General features: G+C 44.0%; 1 protein-coding gene across 3 annotated transcripts; it reads left to right on the forward strand.

Annotated features, from left to right (window-relative positions):
* The first annotated feature begins 61 nt into the window (after positions 1-61).
* On the forward strand, positions 62-26,781 carry ZNF394 (zinc finger protein 394). 3 transcript variants are annotated; one of them, XR_009733677.1, is made up of 4 exons: positions 62-4,898; positions 12,040-12,166; positions 19,066-19,224; positions 26,584-26,781. XR_009733677.1 is itself a non-coding variant. In XM_061402580.1 (3 exons), exons 1-3 carry the CDS (start codon positions 4,488-4,490, stop codon positions 17,282-17,284), a joined length of 1,929 nt encoding a protein of 642 aa, XP_061258564.1. In that variant the 5' UTR covers positions 62-4,487; the 3' UTR covers positions 17,285-17,289. The 3 variants fall into 3 exon arrangements, 2 of the variants coding, with proteins under 2 accessions (XP_061258564.1, XP_061258565.1); XM_061402580.1 differs by lacking the exons at positions 19,066-19,224; positions 26,584-26,781 and adding an exon at positions 15,894-17,289; XM_061402581.1 differs by lacking the exons at positions 12,040-12,166; positions 19,066-19,224; positions 26,584-26,781 and adding an exon at positions 15,894-17,289.
* The last annotated feature ends 114 nt before the right edge of the window (positions 26,782-26,895 follow it).

The raw sequence follows: 26,895 nt of genomic DNA on the forward strand, positions 1-26,895 counted from the left end.
GACTACAATTCCCAGGAAGCACCGCGCGGGCCACGCCCCCTAGCCAATAAGGCAGCGGCTCTCTTCGCAGCCTCAGTCTCACGGTGCGGGGAAGCTGGGAGGCGTTTCTTCAGAGGCCCCAGTGGAGGCTTGAGTGTGTCGGGAGACTCGCTTCCTGGCTGCGGAGAGAAGGCGGAAGGTCCGCGTTCTTGAGAAATTCTTGAGCGGTGTTTTCAGGGCTTCTCTAGCCAAGAGGGGTCCCATCTTTAGTCTCATTTTGTATCCATTTGCGAAGTTACTCTACAGACAGGACAAGAGTCTTTGTCTTACAAGTCACGAAGTGAATGAGGCTCACGGACTCCACTCTGAATTAGAAGGCATATATCCTCCTGAAGGCAGGAGAAGGGGACGACAGAGGACGAGATGGTTGGATGGCATCACGGACTCAACGGACGTGAGTTTGAGCAAACTCCAGGAGATGTGAAGGACAAGGAAACCTGACTTGCAGTCCATGGGGTCGCAAAGAACCGGATACGACTTAAGCGACTGAACAACAGCAAATCCTTCTATACTCTCAGGAGTTTTATTTTTATATAGTACGTTGTGAATTTTCACTCAGATCAGAGATGGGATTTTGAGAATGGCTTGCTCGTGCCGTGGTCTACCTTATGAATGAAAAAATGCAAAAAATTCCTACTATCGTCAAAGAGATCTATAGCTGGAGAGGCTTAAATTGACACTGCGGTTTGTGCAATGTATTTTTATGGTTTCACTTTTTATATTTAGAATCGTCAAAAGTTCCGGCCAAAAAAACCAAACAAACAAAGACGTGAAACCATTGAATCGCTGAAGTAGTAATTAGTGAAAGTTTATTGTGTACATACTAAAAAGTTAGCAACCCGGGAGCACTCAAAGCAAAACGTGGAAAGAGGGTCAGAGGTATATTGTTTTAAAGCATCTTATATAGGGTGGAGGCGTGCTTGAGTACTAAGTTGCTTCAGTCGTGTCCGACTCTTTGCGACCCTTATGACTATAAATTTCTCTTCCCTCTTGATACTAAGAATAGCTGGATTTCTCCTAAGCCATTATAATAGTTTGCTCATGTAACTGATCTTGTTTTCTTCTTGAATTGGCTGCTGAGGTTTCTCAAAGCAGAACTATGAGCTATCTTTTGTGAGTATACAGGAGTGTACAGTGGGTAAGTTCTAATCCTGTCCTATCCCTGGCTCCATCTTATTTATCCCTACTTTTTTTCCTTTTCTCACTTTATTTACTTGCACTGAATTGTTTTTTTTAAAAGATGAGACATCTCTTCAGTTAACTTCTATGAAAAAAGCACCAGAAAAGGCATTGGGAACACAAAAATATATCATTCAGTGGTATCAGTGGGAGCAGATGAAAGCACTTGATGTTCTGCAAGTGAAGACAAAAGTTACATTACAGGAGAAAGGGAGGAAAGAGCTAAGCAAATCACTAAATCATGATAAGAAACCAGTCATACAACCCAGACACTGAAACTATTGGAGCCAAACTGGTAATCAACAGGAAAGAAGACCTATTAATACATCTCCTTTCTCTGGGAGAAGAGGAAAAATGCTTGTACTGTCTTCATAGTACATGATATTCTCTTCTGGATTCTGTTACTAGTTACGTAGATGGATATTTTCTGGAGCTAGATTTGCCTGTGCCATAGAGTTTTATTTGTGAATTTGCATTGTCCTAATTCCCTTACCATCCTTGATAACCTGATCCTAGTCAAAGCCTTGTCCTGCAAAAAAGAACTTTTGACTTCCTGCCAGATCATGATAGCGTTCCCACACAGATGAAGAAGTAGACTTGTGTAAAATTTCTGCCCTCCAGAGACTTTCAAACCACCTAGGGAGATGAGATGTAAACATTCAACAAGTTATCTCATTAAATTATCACATGTTGCTCCAGATTTGTAAAATGACAAAGATGAGCCTTGAGAGTAGTGAATTGTTTTCTCTTTAAGTGATTTTTAACGTAAAAATTGGGCTTCCCTGGTGGTTCAGATGGTAAGGAATCTTCCTACAATGCAAGAGACCCGAGTTCAATCCCTGGGTGGAGAAGATCCCCTGGAGAAGAAACTGGCAACCCACTCCAATATTCTTGCCTGGAGAATTCTATGGATGGAGGAGCCTGGCAGGCTACAGTCCATGGGGTCACAGAGTCAGACAGGACTGAAGTGACTTAGCTCACACACTGGTGTAGTATATGTGCATTATATAAGATATTTGACAAGCTCTCAAGATGTTTGATTATATTTACATGGACTGAGCGACTAACACTTTCACGTTCAACATAAAAAATAATCCTGAAAAATCTGCCTTTGCCTGTTTCATGTCCTGTTAATGTCCAATCAAAACAGATCACAACAGACTAGAACAGCCACTACAACTGCTAAAACCTAAAGTAGGAATTGACTACCTGTGCTTTTGCACAGGAAATAATTTGGAAATAATTTTTAAAGTTTATATTTTAAGCTTTAATCCATATAAATATGTTGTATGAAATCTTGACCCTGCTTAGGAATTTGCATTCATAAATCAGGACATTAATTGTATTAAATGCTTTTTAAATGAAAGTACCCTTAATGTAACTTACATAGGGTTTCCCTGGTGGCTCAGTGGTAAAGAACTCACCTGCCAGGCAGCAGATGCCAGTTCGATCTGTGGGTTGGGAAGATCCCCTGGAGAAGGAAATAGCAACCCACTCCAGTATTCTTGCCTGGGAAATCCCACAGAGGAGCCTGGCAGACTACAGTCCTTGGGATCACAAAGAGTCAGACACAGCTGAGCACGAAACACACACACATGTAGCTTAGATAATTCTTCACTTCTTAAATAATGCAGATGATTTAATATAAATGTTAAACTAAAGTATGCGTGTGCTAAGTTGCTTTAGTTGTGTCCAACTATTGCCCATATATTTAACCCAGTTTTAAATTAAAATATGTCTTCAGTCCACATGGACTTTTTAAACTTAATCTCTTCTGTGAAGCCTTTTACTGTACACTCCCCATCAGGCATGGTTGTTTATTTCCATCTCTGCTTATACAAATAGATGCTGCATACACCTCAAAGTATTGCATTTACCACACTGTCCTGTAATTTAAGTGTCTGTCTCCATTAGGAGACTGTGAGCAACTTGAGGACAGGGAATATATCCTCCCAGTTTTGCATCTATAGTGTCAACCGTGATGCCTTAGCATGTAGAAGACACTCTACAAACCTTTCTTGCCTAAGTGTAACCGATGGATCAATGACCACTTTATTGTACACCTGGAACTTTTAACTTTCCCTGAAACCAAATTTATACAACTTTCTTCACAGATAATTTGTTAAGAATGACATTCTTTCTTTTGGTTATTCTCAAATAAAAGTGATGTTTATTAAACGTAGAAACAATTGAATGGTACATATTTTTATCACATATACAATTTTTCATATACAGTTATTGTTTTAAATTTATTTTACTATCATATAAAACATACTTTTATAACATAAGACATATAATTTGACAAATATATTCTCCAGCTTAGTATAAATGTTTAACATGGTAATGAGCCAACTTTGAGAAGAAAGTTGCTACAAAGCTAAGGCATGTGATTGCTTTTGAATGATTTTTTTTTTGCAAAATTTTGATTATGTATTTCATACAAAGGAATGCAAGTGAAAAACAGGTTTGATATTTTTCTTTTCTTTTTTTTTCCTCTTTGAAACAATAAGATTCCTTCTCATACTTAATCTAAGGATGAAAGATTGTCAAGAATTCAAAAGGAATGACATTTATTTTTAAAGGAGGAATGTCCTTTAGTTCTGCAACCTTAAGGACTGTAAGCTCCACACTACAAGGTGAAAGTGAAAGTCGCTCAGTCGTGTCCGACTCTTCGTGTCCTCCTCTTTGCGATCCCATGGACTGTAGTCGGCCAGGCTCCTCTGTCCATGGAATTCTCCAGGCCGGAATACTGGACTGCGTAGCCGTTCCCTTCTCCAGGGGATCTTCCCAACCCAGGGACTGAACCCATGTCTCCCGCATTGCAGGCGGTTTCTTTACCGTGTGAGCCACCAAGAGTACCTCTGGAAAAGGTTAAAGATAACAAACCACAGAGATGCACGTCACTCTTCCCAGGAGCCTAGAGAGGCCCCGGAAATGCCCCGAGGGGTGGGCACCGCAGGGAGCCGGTGACGCGCTTCCGACTCGGGCTGTTCGTAATTTTTTGTCGCGGGATTTGACAGCTTCAGGTAGGGTGTCGCAAAGAGTCGGACACGACTGAGCGACTGAACTGAACTGAACTGAGGTAGGGTAGCGGTTTCTGGGTAGGAGGAGTCTGGGAGGGGCCCGGGGAGGTGGGATCTCGTTTAAGACCCGACAGTCGGCAGCCGCTTCTTCGGGGAGATCCGATGTGTTCTGCGGCTTCTTGCTGGGTTTACTGTCACCTCAGCTGAAGGTGGAACTCCGGGAAAGTGCGCACGAGCGAGAGAAGGATGAGTTGGAGCTGGACCGCAAGTCAAAGCACGATCGCCCCTCCGGCCCTAGGTGATGGACTTTGGACAGTGAAAGTGGAGGAAGACTCCTTCGGAAGTGGGGAGTCCGACCGGCCCTGGGACTGTCCGGATCCCGAAACTTTCCGATGTCATTTTAGGCAGTTCCGTTATCAGGAGGTGGCTGGACCGGAAGAGGCGCTGAGCCGGCTCAGGGAACTTTGTTGTCGATGGCTGAGGCCAGAGGTGCACTCGAAAGAGCAGATCCTGGAGCTGCTGGTGCTGGAGCAGTTCCTGACAATCCTGCCCCAGGAGATCCAAGCCTGGGTGCGGAAGCACTGCCCGCAGAGCGGGGAGGAGGCGGCCGCCGTGGTGCGGTCTCTTCAGAGGCAGCCTGCTGGGACCTCACGCCAGGTGAGGAGTCAAGTGTTCTGGGAGTGGGGATGGAGGTGTGAGGGATGCTATGGGTTTCAGAAGTTCTTTACTTCCTTATTACATTTTGCGTGAACTTTAGTATGTGCATGAAACATTCTTTCCTTTGTAGGAAGCGGTAACAAATCCGTCTAGGAAGAGGTCCTTGAGTTGTAGACCTTTCCGCACAAAATTGGCACAGAAGTATTGTTTATTCAGTGTAAGACACCCTCGTGTCTAACTAGATTGTTTGGGAACGAAAGATGTCAAGGTGAAAAGTGTCCTTAAACGATGTATAAGAACAGCAGTTCCCCACCACTTTGAATGTGAGCATCCTTTTACTTTTTAACGGCTTGGATGACTACCTCCCTCCTCCCTCAATTGATAATGATACTGCAGAGAAGGAAGAGAGGCTGGAAATGGAGTTAATAATTGATCCTGCCTACATGATGAAGCCTCCATAAAACCACAAGAGTATGGGGTTGAGAGAGCTTCCCAGTTGGTATGCGCATCTACTTAAGTGGGAGGGTAACACAACCCTTCCCCCATCCCACCTCCAAGGGGAGAGAAGCTCCTGAGCTTAGGACCCCCCTCCAGACCTTGCCCAATGCATCTCTTCCATCTGACTGTTGCTGTGCTTCTGACATAGACGTGAGAAGGGGGTAGAAAGAGTTAGCAATGGAGTTATATACTCTCCAATGAATCCAAAGAATGTCTCGAGGTTGTAAAGACCTCACCAGACCTACTCCCATAATTAACATTTTAAGGTAACAGAATTAGTCAGAAGGTTTAATCCAGAGACTGTCCTCAGGCAGGATACATTATTATTATATAGTCCTTGTAAAGACCAGACCTACTCCCATAATTTGCATTTTAAAATAACAGGATTAGCCAGGAGATTTAATCCAGAGACTGTCCTCAGGCAGGATACATTATTGTTATATAATCTTAAGGAATGTAGAGAAAAAAAAGTTTGTCCTTTCTTCCTCCTTGAGAATTCCAGACCCCTCTCTCCTTTCGGACACCTAGACTTCTTATCAACCTGCCTAGGAAATGACTCTCATTCCCCTCTTTTCTTTTAGGAGAATTATGTTGCCAAGGGAAAGGGGCATCGTTTTTGTTCCATAACTACTTCCTGCTGTTTAGGGGTGTGGTCCCTAAATAGTTGAGGCAACATATTCTTCTAACCCTCGTATTGAGGGTCTCTGATCCAGGGGCCCCAAGTAATAGTTGGAGGAGGCAGTGGCACTCATAGGAGCTTGGACAACCATTTGTAACTTAAAAGCTTTTAGATGGTTAGAAAACTCCATTATACAGTTACAGATGTAAGGCAAAATAGTCATTAAACCAAGTTAAAATCAAAATGAAAAGTCACATTATGTCCATAGTTAAATCAGTCCATGTTAAGGTTGTTAGATGTCATCAGTTTAAGAAGAGGCATCACGTGCGATTGTTGAAGGTATTTGCAGACTTTGAGAAAGTCTTTTCCTTGAAGTGGAGATGTCCACCCTGGGAATCCTTCCACTGATGAAGAGGGGAGTGCTCCACAGACCCAGCAGTTAGACTGTGAAATGCTGCATAGGAGTGAGCCCAGGACAGGAAGGCATTGTCTTGAGGGTCAAATGGCAGACTCAGGATTTTTGGAGTCAGCAGAAGTAGGCTCACATAGATTATCAGGCCCAGCCTTCCCAGAGGGACTTGTGGGATTGGCCCCCAGATTCCAATGTTTTTATGAGGACCTCGGTTCCTGGCTCAAATAGAGGCTTGCTTGACTCAGAGACTGGGTCAGGAGCCCTCTCCTGGAGTTCTGTTAATGCCTGTTGAAAAGCTGAGAGCTGAGTTACATAACTAGTTAATTCCAAGGCTTAAGGGTCTATAACAATGTCTGATATTTAAGAAGCCTACTGTCATCCAAATATTAACCTTAGAATTTAAGATTCCATTCACAACATGAGAAGTCAGTACAGTAAGGTTTCACCCACTAATTATTTTTAAAGCTTCTGCTGCCCCAATTACTCTTAGGCAGTGGGGCCACCCACGTGAAATTACATCTAATTCTCTGCTTAGATAAGCAATAGGTTGCTGGTGAGGCCCTTGGGGTTGTGTCAAAACTCCCAAGGCCATACCTTTTCTTTCAGTGACAAACAAATTAAATTCTGACCCTGTGGCCAAGCTCAGAGTGGGAGCTTGCAGGAGAGCAGTCTGAAGAACCTTAAAAGCCTTTTGAGTAACTGGAGACCAAACCAGTTTGTTGGTTCGGGCCTGCTGAGTTGCAGCTATCAGATCAGATCAGATCAGATCAGTCGCTCAGTCCTGTCCGACTCTTTGCGACCCCATGAATCACAGCACGCCAGGCCTCCCTGTCCATCACCAACTCCCGGAGTTCACTCAGACTCACGTCCATCGAGTCAGTGATGCCATCCAGCTATCTCATCCTCTGTCGTCCCCTTCTCCTCCTGCCCCCAATCCCTCCCAGCATCAGAGTCTTTTCCAATGAGTCAACTCTTTGCGTCAGGTGGCCAAAGTACTGGAGTTTCAGCTTTAGCATCATTCCTTCCAAAGAAATCCCAGGGCTGATCTCCTTCAGAATGGACTGGTTGGATCTCCTTGCAGTCCAAGGGACACTCAAGAGTCTTCTCCAACACCACAGTTCAAAAGCATCAATTCTTCGGCGCTCAGCCTTCTTCACAGTCCAACTCTCACATCCATACATGACCACAGGAAAAACCATGGCCTTGACTAGACAGACCTTTGTTGGCAAAGTAATGTCTCTGTTTCTCAATATGCTATCTAGGTTGGTCATAACTTTCCTTCCAAGGAGTAAGCGTCTTTTAACTTCATGGCTGCAGTCACCATCTGTAGTGATTTTGGAGCCCAGAAAAATAAAGTCTGACACTGTTTCCACTCTTTCCCCATCTATTTCCCATGAAGTGATGGGACCGGATGCCATTATCTTCGTTTTCTGAATGTTGAGCTTTAAGCCAACTTTTTCACTCTCCACTTTGACTTTCCTCAAGAGGCTTTTGAGTTCCTCTTCACTTTCTGCCATAAGAGTGGTGTCATCTGCATATCTGAGGTTATTGATATTTCTCCCGGCAATCTTGATTCCAGCTTGTGTTTCTTCCAGTCCAGCGTTTCTCATGATGTACTCTGCATAGAAGTTAAATCAGCAGGGTGACAATATACAGCCTTGACATACTCCTTTCCCGATTTGGAACCAGTCTGTTGTTCCATGTCCAGTTCTAACTGTTGCTTCCTGACCTGCATACACATTTCTCAAGAGGCAGATCAGGTGGTCTGGTATTCCCATCTCTTTCAGAATTGTCCACAGTTTATTGTGATCCACACAGTCAAAGGCTTTGGCATAGTCAATAAAGCAGAAATAGATGTTTTTCTGGAACTCTCTTGCTTTTTTCATGATCCAGCGGATGTTGGCAATTTGATCTCTGGTTCCTCTGCCTTTTCTAAAACCAGCTTGAACATCAGGAAGTTCACGGTTCACGTATTGCTGAAGCCTGGCTTGGAGAATTTTGAGCATTACTTTACTAGCGTGTGAGATGAGTGCAATTGTGTGGTAGTTTGAGCATTCTTTGGCATTGCCTTTCTTTGGGATTGGAATGAAAACTGACCTTTTCCAGTCCTGTGGCCACTGCTGAGTTTTCCAAATTTGCTGACATATTGAGTGCAGCACTTTCACAGCATCATCTTTCAGGATTTGGAATAGCTCAACTGGAATTCCATCACCTCCACTAGCTTTGTTCGTAGTGATGCTTTCTAAGGCCCGCTTGGCTTCACATTCCAAGATGTCTGGCTCTATAAAGGCTGGGCAAGTTTCCCCGTAACCCGGAATCCAATTACAGTAGCCTGTGATTTCCAAAATTCCTCTCACTTGTTGTAAAGTCATAGGTAGGGGATGATTTAGTATAGGTGTAAGTCTCATAGGTTTAAGCCTATGGCCCTAGTCCCTTCTGATATGATTAGGCCCAGATATCTAACAGATTGTTGACAAAGCTGAGCCTTTTCTCTTGATGCCTTGTAACTGCAGCCTGCCAAAAAGTTTAAGAAATCTTCTGAGGCTCATGAACAAGCTTCCTCTGTCTCAGCACAGAGCAAAATACCATCTACATATTGTTACATCACTGCTTCTGAGCTATTAAAAGTTTTGTAAATCCCATGACAAACTTTGTCCAAATAAGTGAGGACTGTCACGAAATCCCTGGGGCAAAACTGTCCAGGTTAACTGAGAAGCTGACTGCGTAGGGTCTTCTAAGGCAAAGAGAAATTGACTTTCCTCCGCCAAAGGCACTGAATAGAAGACATCTTTCAAATCAATTACTGAGAAATATTTGGCTCATTCAGGAATTTCAGACAATAGAGTACAAGGATTAGGCACCAAGGGGTGTAAAGGAACTACAGCCTCATTTATTATTTGTAAATCTTGAACTAGTCTCCATTTACCATTTGATTTCTTTATACCCAAAATAGGAGTGTTGCATGGACTGTTACATGGAATCAATAGCCCTTGCTCCTTTAAATTCTCGATGATGGGTTTTAACCCTTCCTTAACCTCAGGTTTCATTGGATACTGCTTCTTATGTGGAAATAAGTGCGGGTTTTTGAGCTTGACAACTACAGGAATAGCAGTTTGTGCTCGACCCACTGATTTTCCATCAGCCCACACTCTAGGATTTATATTTTGTTCAATTAAAGGGAGAGAAAGGGAGGGCTCCATATTCGTGAAAACAGAGGCATGGACCTTGCTCAGTATATCCCTCCCCAAAGGGGGTGAGGGAGACTCTGGCACGATCAGAAACACGTGTGAAAATAGCAAAGAATCCCAGTCACAACTGACAGAAACACTGAAGTAATACCTTTTGGCTCATCCAGACAGTCCCGTTACGGAAGCAGATCGGGAAGAAAGTGGGCCACGGGCTTCAGTAAGCAGGGAGTAAGTTGCCCAGTATCTAAAAGTAAATCGACAGATTGCCCCCACACACAGTTATTGATACCCAGGGTTCCTCAGGTGTAATTAGGACGGGAGCTTGTGTGGGGACCCCCGGGCACCTTTAGTCCTGATTGTCTTGAGAATCTGACCCCTGAAACCTACGCCTCTGGGGGCAGTCTCTCCTCCAGTGTGGTCCCTTGCAGACCGGACATGGAGCCAGGGGCAGCTTAGATGCCTGCGGGCAATCCCACTTGATGTGCCCCTCCTTTCCACAGTAATAGCAAGCCCATCCCTTTTCACCTGGGCCCCTCTGGGCATTTTTCTCAGGCTGTTTAAGAACAGTTCTCATAGCTATTGTGAGGGCTTCTTTGTCCTTTTCTACCTTTCTTTCTTTTCCTCATATTCCCTACCATAATAGACTGAGCCAGTTGTAACAGATTATCTAAAGACTGATTTGGCCCATACGCCCATTTTAATAGCTTACAGCGGACATCTGGAGCCAACTGAGTGAGAAATCTATCCTTTAAGATCACTTTTCCCTCTTCACTTTTGGGATCAGTCTCAGTGAATCTGCGAAGGGCTTCTCTCAGTCTATCTAGGAATTTACCAGGAGCTTCCTTCTCCTGTTCTGTGTTTGCCGATTTGCCATAGTTTAAAGGCTTAGCACGTGCCTGCCTGAGGCCTTCAAGAATACATCTGACAAAATGACTCTGACCCCATCTTCCTTTAGCTGTGTTGTAGTCCCAGTCTGGTTCTGTAGTTGGGACCACCTGATTCCCAGTGGGGAGGACCGCTATCTTGTCCTCCCTCTTCCCTACTGATTAGTTACCAAGCCATTCATCTCCATAAGCAACCGCTTTTCCCAAAACTCGACTCTTTGAGTCAGGAGTCAGCATTTGTCCCAAGATATACACCTTTCCAAGTAAGGTCATAAACAAGAGTAACACCTTTAAAAGCTCTAGTATATTTTTCTGGGTCGTCTAAATAGTCTCCCAGATCCTCCTTGATTCTTTGCATTTCTTGATAAGAAAAGGCTTATTAATATTAACTCTTGTAGACTGATTATTTCTCCTGGTGGGTGCTTCATGAAGAGGCAACAGCTTGTGTGGCTGTTCCTCAGTCTCTCTGGCTGCTCTGTGCATATGATCCCAGGAATAGATTGGAGAAACCTGCTTTTCTTTATCTCTTTGTCTCCTGTCCTCCTTCTCATCTAGCAAACTAGGAGGACTGGAGGGAGCTGAAGGAGTCACACCCAAATTTATACCCTTAGGACATAAGTCTGGCATATTTCGCAGAGAGAAAAAGGGCAATAGTAGGCTACTTCTACCCATTTCCCTTGTTTTCTACAGAACCAGTCTAATTGTAAAACAGAATTATATATACTTAAGAGAACCTCCAATGGATACCGTGGCCATGCAGTATCACATAGGAAGACCACGTGTGTCTTCTTTAAGCTCTGGGGATCAAAACTATCCCAGTTTTTCAGGATACAGTTCACAGGATGAGGCTAGAATTGTTAGCTCCCATCTTGTCCTGAAGAATCCCGGACGAGCCCCCAAGATGAAAGGTTGTTGCTGAATCACGCAAAGACGCCAGGATTCTTGGCCTCTGGAGAAGAATTCTATCCATTCAATCCGGGGCCATAGACAAGACTTGATCGCTCAGAGCTTTTGTGTAATAAAGTTTTATTAAAGTATAAAGGAGATAGAGAAAGCTTCTGACATAGACATGAGAAGGGGGTAGAAAGAGTACCCCCTTGCTAGCCTTAGCAATGGAGTTAAATACTCTCCAATGAATCCAAAGAATGTCTGGAGGTTGTAAAGACCCACCAGACCTACTCCCATAATTAACATTTTAAGATAACAGAATTAGTCAGAAGGTTTAATCCAGAGACTGTCCTCAGGCAAGATACATTATTATTATATAGTCCTTGTAAAGACCAGACCTACTCCCATAATTTACATTTTAAAATAACAGGATTAGCCAGGAGGTTTAATCCAGAGACTGTCCTCAGGCAGGATACATTATTGTTATATAATCTTAAGGAATGTAGAGAAAAAAAAGTTTGTCCTTTCTTCCTCCTTGAGAATTCCAGACCCCTCTCTCCTTTCAGATGCCTAGACTTCTTATCAACCTGCCTAGGAAATGACTCTCTCACTGGGATGGCAGGTGCTGAGGGGAGGTCTCATGTTGTTACAGGGGTTGGTGACAGTCCGGGATGTGGCCGTGTCTCTAACCTGGGAGGAGTGGGAGCGTCTGTACCCAGCACAGAAGCACTTCTTCAGGGAGAGTGCACCAAAGGATCATGGAAACGCAGTCTCACCAAGTAAGTGCTGGGCCTCTGCCTGTCTCCAGCTGGGTGTGACTGGTGGAGGGTTTGCTTCAGAAAATCCCTGAGCCAGGCTGCCATTCACAGAGATTGAGAGCCTTCAAGCCCCTTTTGTGACTGAGGCAAGACTTTCTGTTCTATATTGTTAGGTGATAGACTCAGCTTTTTATTTTGCTGCATATTACAGCCATAGCACCAGGTGAAGCTCTGTGTACCCCCTCGAAAGCTATCCCCTCACTCCTTCTCCAGAAGTGATCAATATCCTGACTTACCATTTCTATGCCTGTTTTATATTCTTTCTACATATACATGTAGCCACATATACACTTGTATATCAGTTCAGTTCAGTCACTCAGTTGTGTCCGACTCTTTGCGACCCCATGAATCGCAGCACGCCAGGCCTCCCTGTCCATCACCAACTCCCGGAGTTCACCCAGACTCACCTCCATCGAGTCAGTGATGCCATCCAGCCATCTCATCCTCTGTCGTCCCCTTCTCCTCTTGCCCCCAATCCCTCCCAGCATCAGAGTCTTTTCCAATGAGTCAACTCTTTGCATCAGGTGGCCAAAGTACTAGAGTTTCAGCTTTAGCATCATTCCTTCCAAAGAAATCCCAGGGCTGATCTCCTTCAGAATGGACTGGTTGGATCTCCTTGCAGTCCAAGGGACTCTCAAGAGTCTTCTCCAACACCACAGTTCAAAAGCATCAATTCTTCGGCGCTCAGCCTTCTTCACAGTCCAACTCTCACATCCATACATGACCACAGGAAAAACCATAGCCTTGACTAGACGAATCTTTGTTGGCAAAGTAATGTCTCTGCTTTTGAATATGCTATCTAGTTGGTCATAACTTTCCTTCCAAGGAGGAAGCGTCTTTTAATTTCATGGCTGCAGTCACCATCTGCAGTGATTTTGGAGCCCAAAAAAATAAAGTCTGACACTGTTGCCCCATCTATTTCCCATGAAGTGATGGGACCGGATGCCATGATCTTCGTTTTCTGAATGTTGAGCTTTAAGCCAACTTTTTCACTCTCCACTTTCACTTTCATCAAGAGGCTTTTTAGTTCCTCTTCACTTTCTGCCATAAGGGTGGTGTCATCTGCATATCTGAGGTTATTGATATTTCTCCCGGCAATCTTGATTCCAGCTTGTGTTTCTTCCAGTCCAGCGTTTCTCATGATGTACTCTGCATAGAAGTTAAATAAGCAGGGTGACAATATACAGCCTTGACATATTCCTTTCCCGATTTGGAACCAGTCTGTTGTTCCATGTCCAGTTCTAACTGTTGCTTCCTGACCTGCATACACATTTCTCAAGAGGCAGGTCAGGTGGTCTGGTATTCTCATCTCTTTCAGAATTGTCCACAGTTTATTGTGATCCACACAGTCAAAGGCTTTGGCATAGTCAATAAAGCAGAAATAGATGTTTTTCTGGAACTCTCTTGCTTTTTCCATGATCCAGCGGATGTTGGCAATTTGATCTCTGGTTCCTCTGCCTTTTCTAAAACCAGCTTGAACATCTGGAAGTTCACGGTTCACGTATTGCTGAAGCCTGGCTTGGAGAATTTTGAGCATTACTTTACTAGCATGTGAGATGAGTGCAATTGTGCGGTAGTTTGAGCATTCTTTGGCATTGCCGTTCTTTGGGATTGGAATGAAAACTGACCTTTTCCAGTCCTGTGGCCACTGCTGAGTTTTCCAAATTTGCTGGCATATTGAGTGCAGTACTTTCACAGCATCATCTTTCAGGATTTGGAATAGCTCAACTGGAATTCCATCACCTCCACTAGCTTTGTTCGTAGTGATGCTTTCTAAAGCCCACTTGACTTCACATTCCAGGATGTCTGGCTCTAGGTGAGTGATCACACCATCGTGATTATCTGGGTCGTGAAGATCTTTTTTGTACAGTTCTTCTGTGTATTCTTGCCATCTCTTCTTAATAGCTTCTGCTTCTGTTAGGTCCATACCATTTCTGTCCTTTATTGAGCTCATCTTTGCACAAAATGTTCCCTTGGTATCTCTAATTTTCTTGAAGAGATCTCTAGTCGTTCCCATTCTGTTGTTTTCCTCTATTTCTTTGCATTGATCGCTGAAGAAGGCTTTCTTATCTCTTCTTGCTATTTTTTGGAACTCTGCATTCAGATGCTTATATCTTTCCTTTGCTCCTTTGCTTTTCACTTCTTTTCTTTTCACAGCTATTTGTAAGGCCTCCCCAGACAGCCATTTTGCTTTTTTGCATTTCTTTTCCATGGGGATGGTCTTGATCCCTGTCTCCTGTACAGTGTCACCAACCTCATTCCATAGTTCATCAGGCACTCTATCTATCAGATCTAGGCCCTTAAATCTATTTCTCACTTCCACTCTATAATCATAAGGGATGAACAGTACGAAAAGGCAAAATGATAGGATACTGAAAGAGGAACTCCCCAGGTCAGTAGGTGCCCAATATGCTACTGGAGATCAGTGGACAAATACCTCCAGAAAGAATGAAGGAATGGAGCCAAAGCAAACACAGTACCCAGCTGTGGATGTGACTGGTGATAGAAGCAAGGTCCGATGCTGTAAAGAGCAATATTGCATAGGAACCTGGAATGTCAGGTCCATGAATCAAGGCAAATTGGAAGTGGTCAAACAAGAGATGGCAAGAGTGAATGTCGACATTCTAGGATTTCAGCGAACTGAAATGGACTAGAATGGGTGAATTTAACTCAGATGACCATTATATCTACTACTGCGGGCAGGAATCCCTCAGAAGAAATGGAGTAGCCATCATGATCAACAAAAGAGTCCTAAATGCAGTACTTGGATGCAATCTCAAAAACGACAGAATGATCTCTGTTTGTTTCCAAGGCAAACCATTCAATATCACTCTGTGTATGCATATATATAAATGTATGTAAACATATATAGTATTTTGACATGTTTTTATGGTATATATACGTTGTATTCGGAGAAGGCAATGGCAACCCACTCTAGTACTCTTGCCTGGAAAATCCCATGAACAGAGGAGCCTGGTAGGCTGCAGTCCACCGGGTCCCAAAGAGTCAGACACGACTGAGCGACTTCAGTTTCACTTTTCCCTTTCATGCATTGGAGAAGGAAATGGCAACCCACTCCAGTGTTCTTGCCTGGAGAACCCCAGGGACGGGGGAGCCTGGTGGGCTGCCGTCTGTGGGGTCGCACAGAGTTGGACACGACTGAAGCGACTTAGCAGCAGCCTCAGCATACATTGTATTACTGTATGGTTCTTTTGCACCTTGCCTTTTTTCTCCACATTTTTGGGATTTTTATCCATGTTGATAGGTGTAGCTCTAGTTTATTCATTTTAACATCTCTATATATTTCATCCTAATATTCACTTATCCATTCTGTCAACAGATGTTAAGGCTTCTAGTTTTTCACTATTACACAGAGTATTACGCCAATCGTTCTTGTCTGTTTCTCCCTGTGTTCTTATGAAGTGGGGTTAGGGGAAGAGAGATGGGTTGGTGGGTGTAGACACAAGTATAAAAGGAAAGAAACAAGATTTGTACAGGTAAGCACATTTGACAGGTTAATTAAAATAATTTAACTTCAGGAGTGGTTTCATAGAGAACATGAAAAGGGCTTTGGGGGCGTTGTTTCTCTGCTAGCAGTTTCTTTCTTTTTTTTTTTTTTTTGCTAGCAGTTTCTTAATCACTCCTGCCAGGGGATGAAATGTCAGCAACTCGTATATTAATATTTCAGGTTCGGAAACCATAATTGTGAACAAAGAATTGATTCCAAAGCAAGAAATTCTAGAAGTGGAGCTTCAAGGGCAGCTACAAGGATTTCAGGAGAAGGCTCCCCTATCTTCTGAGTGTGGTGATGCCCAGGACAGGAGAGAGAAGTCCTTGGGAGACCCCTCATCGCTGAAACGTGAAAATTCTCCTGAAGATCAGGGAGTCACCCACATCTCAGATCTCAGGAATGGTCCCAGCGAAGAAGGAGACGTCAGAAACAAAGAATTCAGGACCAGTGCTGAGAGTTCAGACTTTGTTCCTGGTCAGTATGTCCCAACAGCAGGGAGACCCGCCACTGGGGATGAATATGGGAACAACTGCCAACACAGGTTAGACATGGTGAAACCTCATGAATCTCTCAACAGTGAGGAAAATCGCCATCATTCGGGCCTATTTGAGACTCAGAGGTGGTTCCATGAAGAAAGACCTTATACATGTGACACCTGTGAGAAGAGCTTCAAACAGCGTTCCGACCTCCTTAAACACCATCGAATCCACACTGGGGAGAGGCCCTATGGGTGTTCTGTGTGTGGGAGGCGCTTCAGTCAGAGTGCGACCCTCATTAAACACCAGAGGACACACACCGGTGAGAAGCCCTACACGTGTCCCAAGTGTGGGGACAGCTTCCGACAGAGCTCAAATCTCAGTCGACATCAGAGAACCCACCTGGGGGAGAAGCACTATACCTGTAACAACTTCAGGGAAACCTGCCACACCTCCAGCCATTTTAGTCACCAGAGGACACACAATGAGGAGCGACCCTACTTGTGTGAGGAGTGCGACAAGAGCTTCAAACGCTGCTCCGACCTCTCCAAACACCAGAGGATCCACACTGGCGAGAAGCCCTACGGGTGTCCTGTGTGTGGGAGGCGCTTCAGTCAGAGCGCGACCCTCATTAAACACCAGAGGACACACACCGGAGAGAAGCCCTACACGTGTCCCAAGTGTGGGGACAGCTTCCGACAGAGCTCACACCTCAGCCGGCATCAGAGAACCCACCTAGGGGAGAAGCACTACACATGTAAGGAGTGCGGGGAGAACTGCCGCGCCTCCAGTCGTTTTAGACACCAGAGGACACACAAGGCAGAGCGACCCCACACGTGTGAGGAGTGCAACAAGAGCTTCAAACGCTCTTCCGACCTCTCCAAACACCAGAGGATCCACACCGGTGAGAAGCCCTACGGGTGTTCTGTGTGCGGGAAGCACTTCAGTCAGAGCGCGACCCTCATTAAACACCGGAGAACTCACACCGGAGAGAAACCTTACAGATGTCTCGACTGTGGGGGCAGCTTCAGACAGAGCTCACACCTCGTCCGACACCAAAGAATCCACAGAAATAAAGTCCCATCATTTTGACCTGCTTCTGCATGAGTCGTTTTATTCCATTCTCTCTTTCCCTCCTTCTCTTTCTCTTTCCAGAAACTATATTCTTTGGAGTATTTCAGTAATCATGGATTGTATTGCCTTTTGCCATCACACCCAAGATAGACTGAGTTCAATTAGTCTCGGGATGCCCTTTGAGAGCCTGTTGCCCTGAAGGAGGAGGGTCTGAGTCAGGAGCACCCCCCTCTCCCCAGAACATACTTTCCGCAAGAGCAAAGATGACCCATCAGAGTTGTGCCCTTGTCACTCTTCAAGGACCTCCACTTTTGGACCAAACCTTTTTTTTTCCTTTGAACTTTTTATCTTGTATTGGGGGATAGCTGGTTAACAATGTTGGGATAGTTTCAGAGGAACACTGAAGGGACTCAGCCATGCGTATACATGTACCCATTCTCCCCCGAACTCCCCTCCCATCCAGGCTGCCACATACCATTAAACAGAGAGAGTTCCATGTGCTACAATAGGTCCTTGTTGGTTATTCATTTTAAATATAGCAGTGTGTATGTTGCAGGAAGGGGGACCCCTTCCAGGGCCCGAAACTGGGCTCTTGTCTAACACTCGAAAATGAATTGTCCAAGGAGACACATGTGCTGACAAAGCAAGAGATTTTATTGGGAAAGGACATCCGGGTGGGGAGCAGTAGGGTAAGGGTGGCTGGTTTTATGGTGATGGGATTAGTTTCCGGGTGGTCTTTGGCCAATCATTCTAATTCAGAGTCTTTCCTGGTGGCGCACGCATCACTCAGCCAAGATGGATGCTAGCGAGAGGGATTCTGGGAAGTGGACGGACACGCAGTGTCTCCTTTTGACCTTTCCCGAACTCTTCCAGTTGGTGGTGGCTTACTAGTTCTGTATCCCTTATCAGGAGCTCCTGTCATAAAACAACTCATGCAAATGGTTACTATGGTGCCTGGCCAGGGTGGGTGGTTTCAATCAGTGTGCTTCCCCTAACATGTACATGACCTTCCCAAACTCCCTAACTGTCCCTCTCTTCCAGTAACCATAAGTTCGTTTCGTGTCTGTGAGTCTCTGTTTTATAAGTTCAAAATATTTTTTTAAATGAAAGTGAGTCCTTTGTTTTTTTAGTACTGATCTCCATGGGATTTATTTACCTCTTTAGAAATGTGGTATCTCAGTGCCCTGACCAGGGATCGAACCCGCACCCCCTGCATTGGAAGGTGAAGACTTAACTGCTGGACCACCAGGGAAGTCCCTAGTTATATACTTTTTTATTGTGATACTCCACCAAAAAATATGAACAAGTTTATTGTGAAGTACTGCCAACATATAGGCAAGCGTAGACTAGAACAATTTTAAAGAACATTCACAAATACACCACACAGATGAATCAATTCTTGAGTAGGACATATTTGCTTCATATCATTTTTAAGGAAATAACACACTTGTAATAAATACCATGTATACTCACAAGCCCTCCCTAATCCCATTCCCTCACCTTCAAGCTGACTCATCACCCAAGAAGATGACGTCTGTAGTTGTCCAGCATCACGTCCCTGTAGAGGGCCTTCTGAGCCCAGTCCAGTGTGTCCCACTCTTGCCTGGTGAAGTACAGAGCCTTGTCCTGAAAGGACAGCAACCCCTGGAAACAGACTCATTATAGCTGCAGCTCCTACCACAGCTTTGTGGGCCACAGTATTATTGTCCTACAGCCGAGGCTCATCCAGTGAATTTGCAGACTCAGGGCTCAACTCGTCTCCAACCCTCAGGTCACGAATGTTCTTTCTTCCACACTAGAGTCACACGTGTTCTCTCTGGAAGGACACATGGTCAGTATGTAAGGCTTCTCTGGCCGTTTGGTCTCTGCTGTGGTCACTCAACTCTACTCTGGCAGCATAGACAACAGGAGAGTGGACAGCTGTGGCTGTGACCCCATAAAACCACTCCCGGGTCCAGGTGAGTTCGCTGACCCTGCTCTGTGCACTCCCACCTTCCTCATCACACGGTTCTTCTGCCCAGTTCTCATACGAAATAGATGGCGCCCTCCCAGGAGGACACTGAGAATGGGGCAGCGTGCGGGCTGCTCCCACAGGGATGGACAGGCTACTGGGACTCACTGGCAGAAGCTTCTGGGCTGGCTGTCGTGGGTACCACTATCCGCCAGGTCTGAAGAGGGAGGAAGGGAGGGCTCACTGGGATCCAGAAAGTTGTTGGAGGAGCAAGACTTGAGCCCGGGCCTCAGGGGAGGCAAAGACTTTCCCCTGTGTGGTCCTCACCCCTCCTGTCCTCTCCCCCTGGGCCCCGAGGTCATTCTCTCTCGTCTCCTCCAGGGTCTTAAGCAAATGAGTCTTTTCCCTTTTCCCCATTGTGATATTGTGATTTAAATAAGAAATGTATATTTGGTCTTCCTGCCTGTTTCTGGCAGAGTTCCTAAAGTGCTTGGAATTTCTTAGGGGATAAGTGCAGAGGAGTATCTTTTAACTTGGGCTTTTCTCTTTGGTTTTTTATTTATTTTGGGCTGTGTTGGCTCTTCATTGTTGCACGTGGGCTTTCTCTAACTGAGGCAAGCAAGGGTTACTCTTTGTTGTGGTGTGCAGACTCACTGCAGTGGCTTCTCTAGCTGCGGAGCACAGGCTCTAGGTGCGCAGGCTCCGTAGTTGTGGCGCACCCGCTTAGTTGCTCCATAGCATATGGGATCTTCCTGGACCAGGGATCGAATCTGTGTCCCATGCATTGGCAGGAGGATTTTTATCCACTGTGCCACCAGCCATCAGGGAAGTCCTCCTCAATTTCTGAAGTAGCTGCACAGCCTCACAGGTGAGATAAGCATCTTGTTATCATAACAAATCCCTCAGCATCTGAGTTTTATGTTAATGAGGAAAACTCCTAAGGATACACCTAGTTGCCAGGGGCCAAGGCCTGTGAGCAAGTTAGAACCTTCACCCCTAGCACCTGAGGGGAGGGGACAGGCTGGGGTTCAGTCAGTCCCCAGAGGTCAGTGACTCGCCCATTACACCTACGCAAGGAACCCCCATGAAAATGCAGACACTGGTTGCTGAACTGGTGGAGGTGCTGGGGGCATGCCCGGAGAGGGTTGGAAGCTCTACTACCCTGTCCCCTGCATCCTGAGCATCTCTTCCATCTGGCTGATCCTGAGTTCTATCCTTTTACAATGAACCAGTGATAAGTAAACTGTTTTTCTCAAATATTTATTTATTTGGCAGCGTCAGATCTTAGTTGCAGCAGGCGGGATCTAGTTCCCTGACCAGGGATTGAACCGGGGCCCACTGAACTGGGAGCTGTGGGGGTCTCAGCCACTGGACCACCAGGGAAGTCTCTAAACTATTATTTCCGAGTTCTGTGAGCCATTCTAGCATCAGTGGGATCTGGTCAGGGAACTAAGATCCCACATGCCTTCAAGCAACTAAGCTCTGACGGGTGCCACACTGAAAGATCCTGCAAGCTGCAACTAAGACTCAATGCAGCCAAATATGTTTTTTTTAGGTAGTATGCATTCTGCAGTTGTTGTATCTTCTATAATGTATATGTCAATCAATTCAAGATTGTAGACAGTGTGGTTCAGATATTCTATGTCTTTAATATTTTGTCTAGTTGTTCTATCAACTTCTGAAAATGGAGTGTTAAAATTTCCAGTTATAAAATTGCCCACTTTTTAAAAATTTGTCAGTTATTACTTTGTGATTTTGGAGGCTGTGATATTAAGCACATAATATATTAATAATCCAGAATTCTAAATTTTGTGTATAACACTAAAATCGCATTCATAATTGTAACCCAATTACACATTAAACAATTACTCACCTTGGTGAATTGATCCCTTTTATCATTGTAAAATCCTTCTATATCTAAGATAATATCCCTGTTCTTGAATTCTGTTTTATCTGATATTAATATATCCACTCCAGCTTCCTTATGATTAGTGTTTTCATTGTATATTTTTTCATCTTTTGAATTTTCTGTATTTAAAGTATCTTTTACATAAATCAGACCAATGTTTTTTTAGCTGTCTCCCAAATGATACCTAATCAAACTTAGAAGCTTTAGCACAGCAAACTATAAGAAAAATGGAAAGACAGACTGCTATATAATTTTTGCAAATTATGTGATCAACAAGGACCTACTTTCCAAAATATACAAACAGCTCATACAACTCAATAACAAAATACCAAACAATCCAATCAAAAAAATGGGCAGATGATCTAAATAGACATTTCTTCAAAGAAGACATCCAAATGGCCAACAGGCACATGAAAAGATGCTCGATATTGCTAGTCATAGCAACATTTAAGCCAAAACTACAATGAGGTACTACTTCACACGAGTCAGAATGGCCATCATTAATAAGCCTACAGAGAATTTCCTGGTGGCCCAATGGTTAGGGCTCTGCACTTCCACTGCAGGAGGTAGGGGTTTGATCCCTGGTCGGAGAACTAAGGTCCTACCTGCCTTGGGACAACTAAGCCCTGTGACACAACTAGATTCTGTGCACCGTGATGAAAGATCCGACATCTCAACGAAGACACTGTGTGCAGCAACTAAAACCCAATGCAGTCTAATTAATTAATTTTAAAAGGTGATGTTACTAGCAGGAGAAAGATAAAGCAGAAACAAGGACACAAAGAGCTCTTGTCAGCTAATGTAGATTGTTAATATCCTTTCGGCTGCCTATAACCCTCTTATCCCGTTAGGTTGATCCTCGTGCAGAAAGAATTTCAGTCAGTGCTACTTTTCATCCTGGTTGCACATTGATTAACACGAGAATTTTAAAAATTATTTTTATTGAAGTATAGTTGATTTATAATATTGTGTTAGTTTCTCATGGACAGCAAAATGATTTGGTTATCACTTTTTCAGATTCTTTTGTTATAGGTTATTATAAAATATTGAGCATAGCTCTCTGTGCCACACAGTAGGTCCTTTTTGTTTACCAATTTTATATATAGTAGTTTGGATATGTTATTTCCGATTTCCTAACTTATCCCCCTCCAGGACCTTTTTCCTCTGGTAAGAAGTTTGTTCTCTATGACTGTGAGTCTGTTTAGTAAATAAGTTTATTTGAATCATTTTTTAGATTCCACATATAAATCATATCATATTTGTCTTTCTCTGTCTGACTTACTTTAGTATGATAATCTCTAGGTCCATCCTGGTCGCTTCAGTCATGTCCAACTCTTAGTGACCCTTTGGACTGTAGCCCACCAGGCTCTTCTGTCCAAGGGATTCTCCAGGCAACAATACTGGAGTGGATTGCCATGCCCTCCTCTAGGGGATCTTCCCAATTCAAGGATCGAACCCCCATCTCTTATGTCTCCTGCATTGGCAGGCAGTTTCTTTACCACTAGTGCCACCTGGGAAGACCAATATTTGGAGCTCTGTATAATAAGGAGATAGTGCATAATTATTTCATCAATTCACTGCCTTCTATTCACCATGAATTTCTCCATGTTGATGATAGGCTGAACACATACTGAAAGTTTTCTCACATTTCTTATATTTATAGCGTTTTTCCCCTGCATGAGTTTTCTGGTGTTGAATAAGAGAAGAACTCTGGCTAAAGGCTTTGTCACAATCATTGCATTTATATGGTTTCTCTCCAGTGTGAGTTCTTAGATGCTTTGTCAGGGATGAGCTCTGGCTGAAGGCTTTCTCACATTCTTTACACTTGTAAGGTTTCTCTCCAGTATGAATTCTCTGGTGTCTTATGAGAGCTGAGCGATCACTGAAGGCTTTTCCACATTCATGACATTTGTAAGGTTTCTCCCCAGTGTGGGTTCCTTGATGTTGAATAAGAGCTGAACAGTAACTGAAAGCCTTCCCACATTCACTACATTCATAGGGCTTCTCCCCTGTGTGAGTTCTCTGATGTTGAGTAAGGCCTGACCTGTCACTAAAGGCCTTCCCACACTCTTTACACCCATACGGTTTTTCTCCAGTATGGACCCTCTGATGTTTAATAAGAGAGGAGGTGTCATTGAAAGCTTTCCCACACTCTTTACATTTATAGGGCTTCTCTCCAGTGTGTATTCTATGGTGCTGGATGAGGTACGTGCTTTGGTTGAAGGCCTTCCCACATTCATTGCACTCATAGGGCTTTTCTCCAGTATGAATGATATGATGTTGAATAAGCGCTGAACGGTGACTGAAAGCTTTCCCGCATTCATTACACTCGTAAGGTTTCTCTCCAGTGTGGATTCTCTGATGCTGGATAAGGGATGAGCTCCGGGTGAAGGCCTTTCCACATTCAGTACATACATAGGGTTTCTCTCCTGTGTGAATCCTCTGATGTAGGATAAAAGCTGAGTAGTAGCTGAAGGACTTGCCACACTCACTGCACTTCCAAGGCCTTTTCACTGAGTAAATGTTCTGATGTTTAATTGGGTTCGAACTTTCCCCGATTTCAGTACAATCCTCCATAGGATTTCTCTTGTGCTTAATTATGACTTGCCTTAAATCTTTCTTCAGATTTCCTTGCTGCCTTTCTAACATGCCTCCACATTCCCAGGTTTTTATCCATCTGGAGTCCCAGGAATCATCCTTTATAAGTCTTTCTATTATCAGCTCCCTTTCTGATGATACTCCTTCAGAACCTTCCTGCATTGAAAGGGACACTTTAGTTTCAGGTGTAGATTCAGAATCTGAAATAAATAAAGAGTACAGATATTTGTGTTCTCTGTGTGGAGAGAAAGAAAACTGCTGAGGTGGCAAGAAGTTAAAGAAAATTAAATTGATGTCCTTTAAAAATGTTTGAATGTTCTCAGAAAAAGCCTCATGGCAATGGCAGGTGACAAAGTTTCAGTGAATAACACTGATGGGGAAATGATGAAGCTGAAGCACAATACAAGGTCAGATAATGATGATGCTACACCTGAAAGAATGGGAAACTGAACAGACTAGCCAGGGAAGAAGATAAGCAGGCAGGATGAAAATAAATGTCAACAAAATAACTGAGGAAGTGGGCGGGGTGGGGGGATGAAAACACAGGTTGAAATTGGGCAATTTTGAAAAAGTATTGGACAAAAAAATCGCTTACATGAAGACATATATTAGTGACAACCTGCCAGGAGCCGGCATAATGTATATTGAGTGCATATTGCATATTGAGTGCAGCACTTTCCACAGCATCATCTTTCAGGATCTGGAATAGCTCAACTGGAATTCTATCACTGCCGGGAGCAAGCGTGAGGAGCTCCACCCATGACAAAGGTCATGAGGAAGGAAGCTCGGCAGACGCAAAGGCGGGATCGAGCCTCAGGAGTCCCCCTGGAAATTCTCGAGCATCTAGCCCCCAAAACCAGAGTCTGCCTACTTTCTGCTTTGTGCTCTCACCTACACCTCTGACTTTACGGGGGGCTGTCCCCCACTACCTCTCTCTGAAAAAAGAGTTAGCTTACAGCTCCAGTTAATAATTCCTGGGTGTGACAGTGTTTCAACCTACAAGCTCCTTTGGAAGTCCTCTAGCCTGCCTGAATAGGTTTTTCAGGCCATATGTGATTGCTCAGAGCCTCCCAACTGTGAGAGGCATGAGATGTTCTAAACTGTCTAAATACACATTCCTTTGAGCAGTTAAAAGATTGATTAGAAATTGTATTGGTGAAGGGATTTTCACTTGTTGGGCCAATGTTTGCTGCTAAATTTCCATATCCCTTACCTGCTGTGTCCCTGGCAGTGTATTGATTAATATATTTGGTGTAAGTAGTAGCTTTAATGTTTGTAACCTGGGACCCTTGAGTTAATTCTTTTTCTTGTTATAGCCCACCACACCTTTGCTCTGTAGGAATGCAACTTTATCTAATGCTTTTGGAGGGTGGCTCCTGACCAATCACCTTTAGAGAAAAATTAGTTTTCTGAAGAAAGGGTCTTAAAATGTTAACAGGCCTCGGGGCCAGAAGATGATGCAAATCACCTAAGCTTTTGCATATGATTAGTTTGCAGGAAGAAAGCCTGGCTTGCTGCATGACTCTACCCCTTCCCCCATTATCCTCTATGCATAACTTAAGGTATAAAAACTACTTTGGAAAATAAAGTGCGGGCCTTGTTCACCGAAACTTGGTCTCCCTGTGTCGTTCTTTCTCTCACCTTCTGGCTGAATTATTCAGCCTCTTTTCTTCACTGAATTTCCTCACTGAGCTATCCTTATTTCAGCCTCTTTTCTTCACTGAATTTTCCTACTGAGCTATCCTTATTCTATTACTCTTTATATCCTTAATTAACATTTAATTAAGCATTTGTTTCCTGATCCTCGCCGACGCCGTCCCCGCTTCAAATTCCCTGGATCCACCGGGGCTGGACCCCGGCAACAACCACATTTGATTTTTAAAATCATTACCTTTAGTCCTTTTTTAAAAGCAGATTTTTTGTTTGTTTGTTTAGTGTATGCTTTCCCTATGATTTTGTGTCTCCACTAACCACTGCCTCCTCCCTCCCTCCATTCTTTCCTTCCCTTCTTTTCTTCCTCCCTTCCTTCTTTCCCTCTCTCTCACCTTTCTTTCTTCCTTCCTTTATTGCCAAAGTCAAATTTCTCAGATTTTGGATATCATCTCATCACACACTTGCTCCTGACTCACCACAGTCTGGCTTCTCTCCCCACCACTCAGTTGGAATTGCTCTCACTAAAGTCACTAACCATTTATATGTCACCTAAATCCAGTGGATCCTTTTCATCTGTAGATCACCTGGGCCTCTCAACAGCACTTGACACCATGTGCTCCTCCTAACAACATTTTCCTGGTGCTTTTCTCCCCATCTTATTGAGAGAGAATTAACAAACATTCTCTCTTAACTTCTGTATTACTAAGCTCTCCAGGTTTTTTCTCCTGATCCCTACTTATTTGGAAGTTTTCCTGCTGTTCCTTCTTCTGAAGTGTTGATGCTTCTCAGTGTTCTGTCTTAGGCTCCCCTCTTTGGTCCCTGTCCCCCCGCCCCCCACTGTCTCCTTTAAAGACATCATCCCAGACTTCCCGCTGGTCTAGTGGTTAAGAATCCACCTGCCAATGCAGGGGACATGGGTTTGATCCCTGCTCCAGGAAGGTTCCACATGCTGCAGGGCAACTAAGCTCATGGGCCTCAACTAGTGAAGCCCACACACCCTAGAACCTACGCTCCACAGCGAGAGAAGCCACTGCGAGGAGAACCCCACGCACCGCAAGGAGAAGGTAGGCCTTGCTCTCTGAAACTGGAGAAAGCCCGAGAAGCGACAAAGACACAGCACAGCCAGAAAGATAAAAATAATAAATAAACAAAATTATATACTTATACATATGTATGTAAAGGAGCTGTCCTTTTTCATTTCCACAGATGGTGAACTTTGATTTGCCAGGAGAGAAAAGAAGCCCAATTCTGAGCTCAAAGTCATCAGGGATCCCCTACGGGATCAGAGCTCTCTGGATCGTAAGCAAAACTATGGCATTTGATGTCATTAGTCACAGTGGAAGTTTTATGTCACAGTAAACAGTATGAAAAATAACTTTTTTTCAATAAAGTACTGAAAAATAACTTTCTTACCCCAAAACACCAGGTTCCCACAATTCTCCACCTTCATATCCATGCCCATGTGCCTTCGGGCAGAATTCATCTGTTCCTCCTCCACACAGGTGAAGTCCATTTCCT

Source organism: Bos javanicus, chromosome 25 (assembly GCF_032452875.1).
Source record: "Bos javanicus breed banteng chromosome 25, ARS-OSU_banteng_1.0, whole genome shotgun sequence".
NCBI classification, from domain to species: Eukaryota; Metazoa; Chordata; class Mammalia; order Artiodactyla; family Bovidae; genus Bos; species Bos javanicus.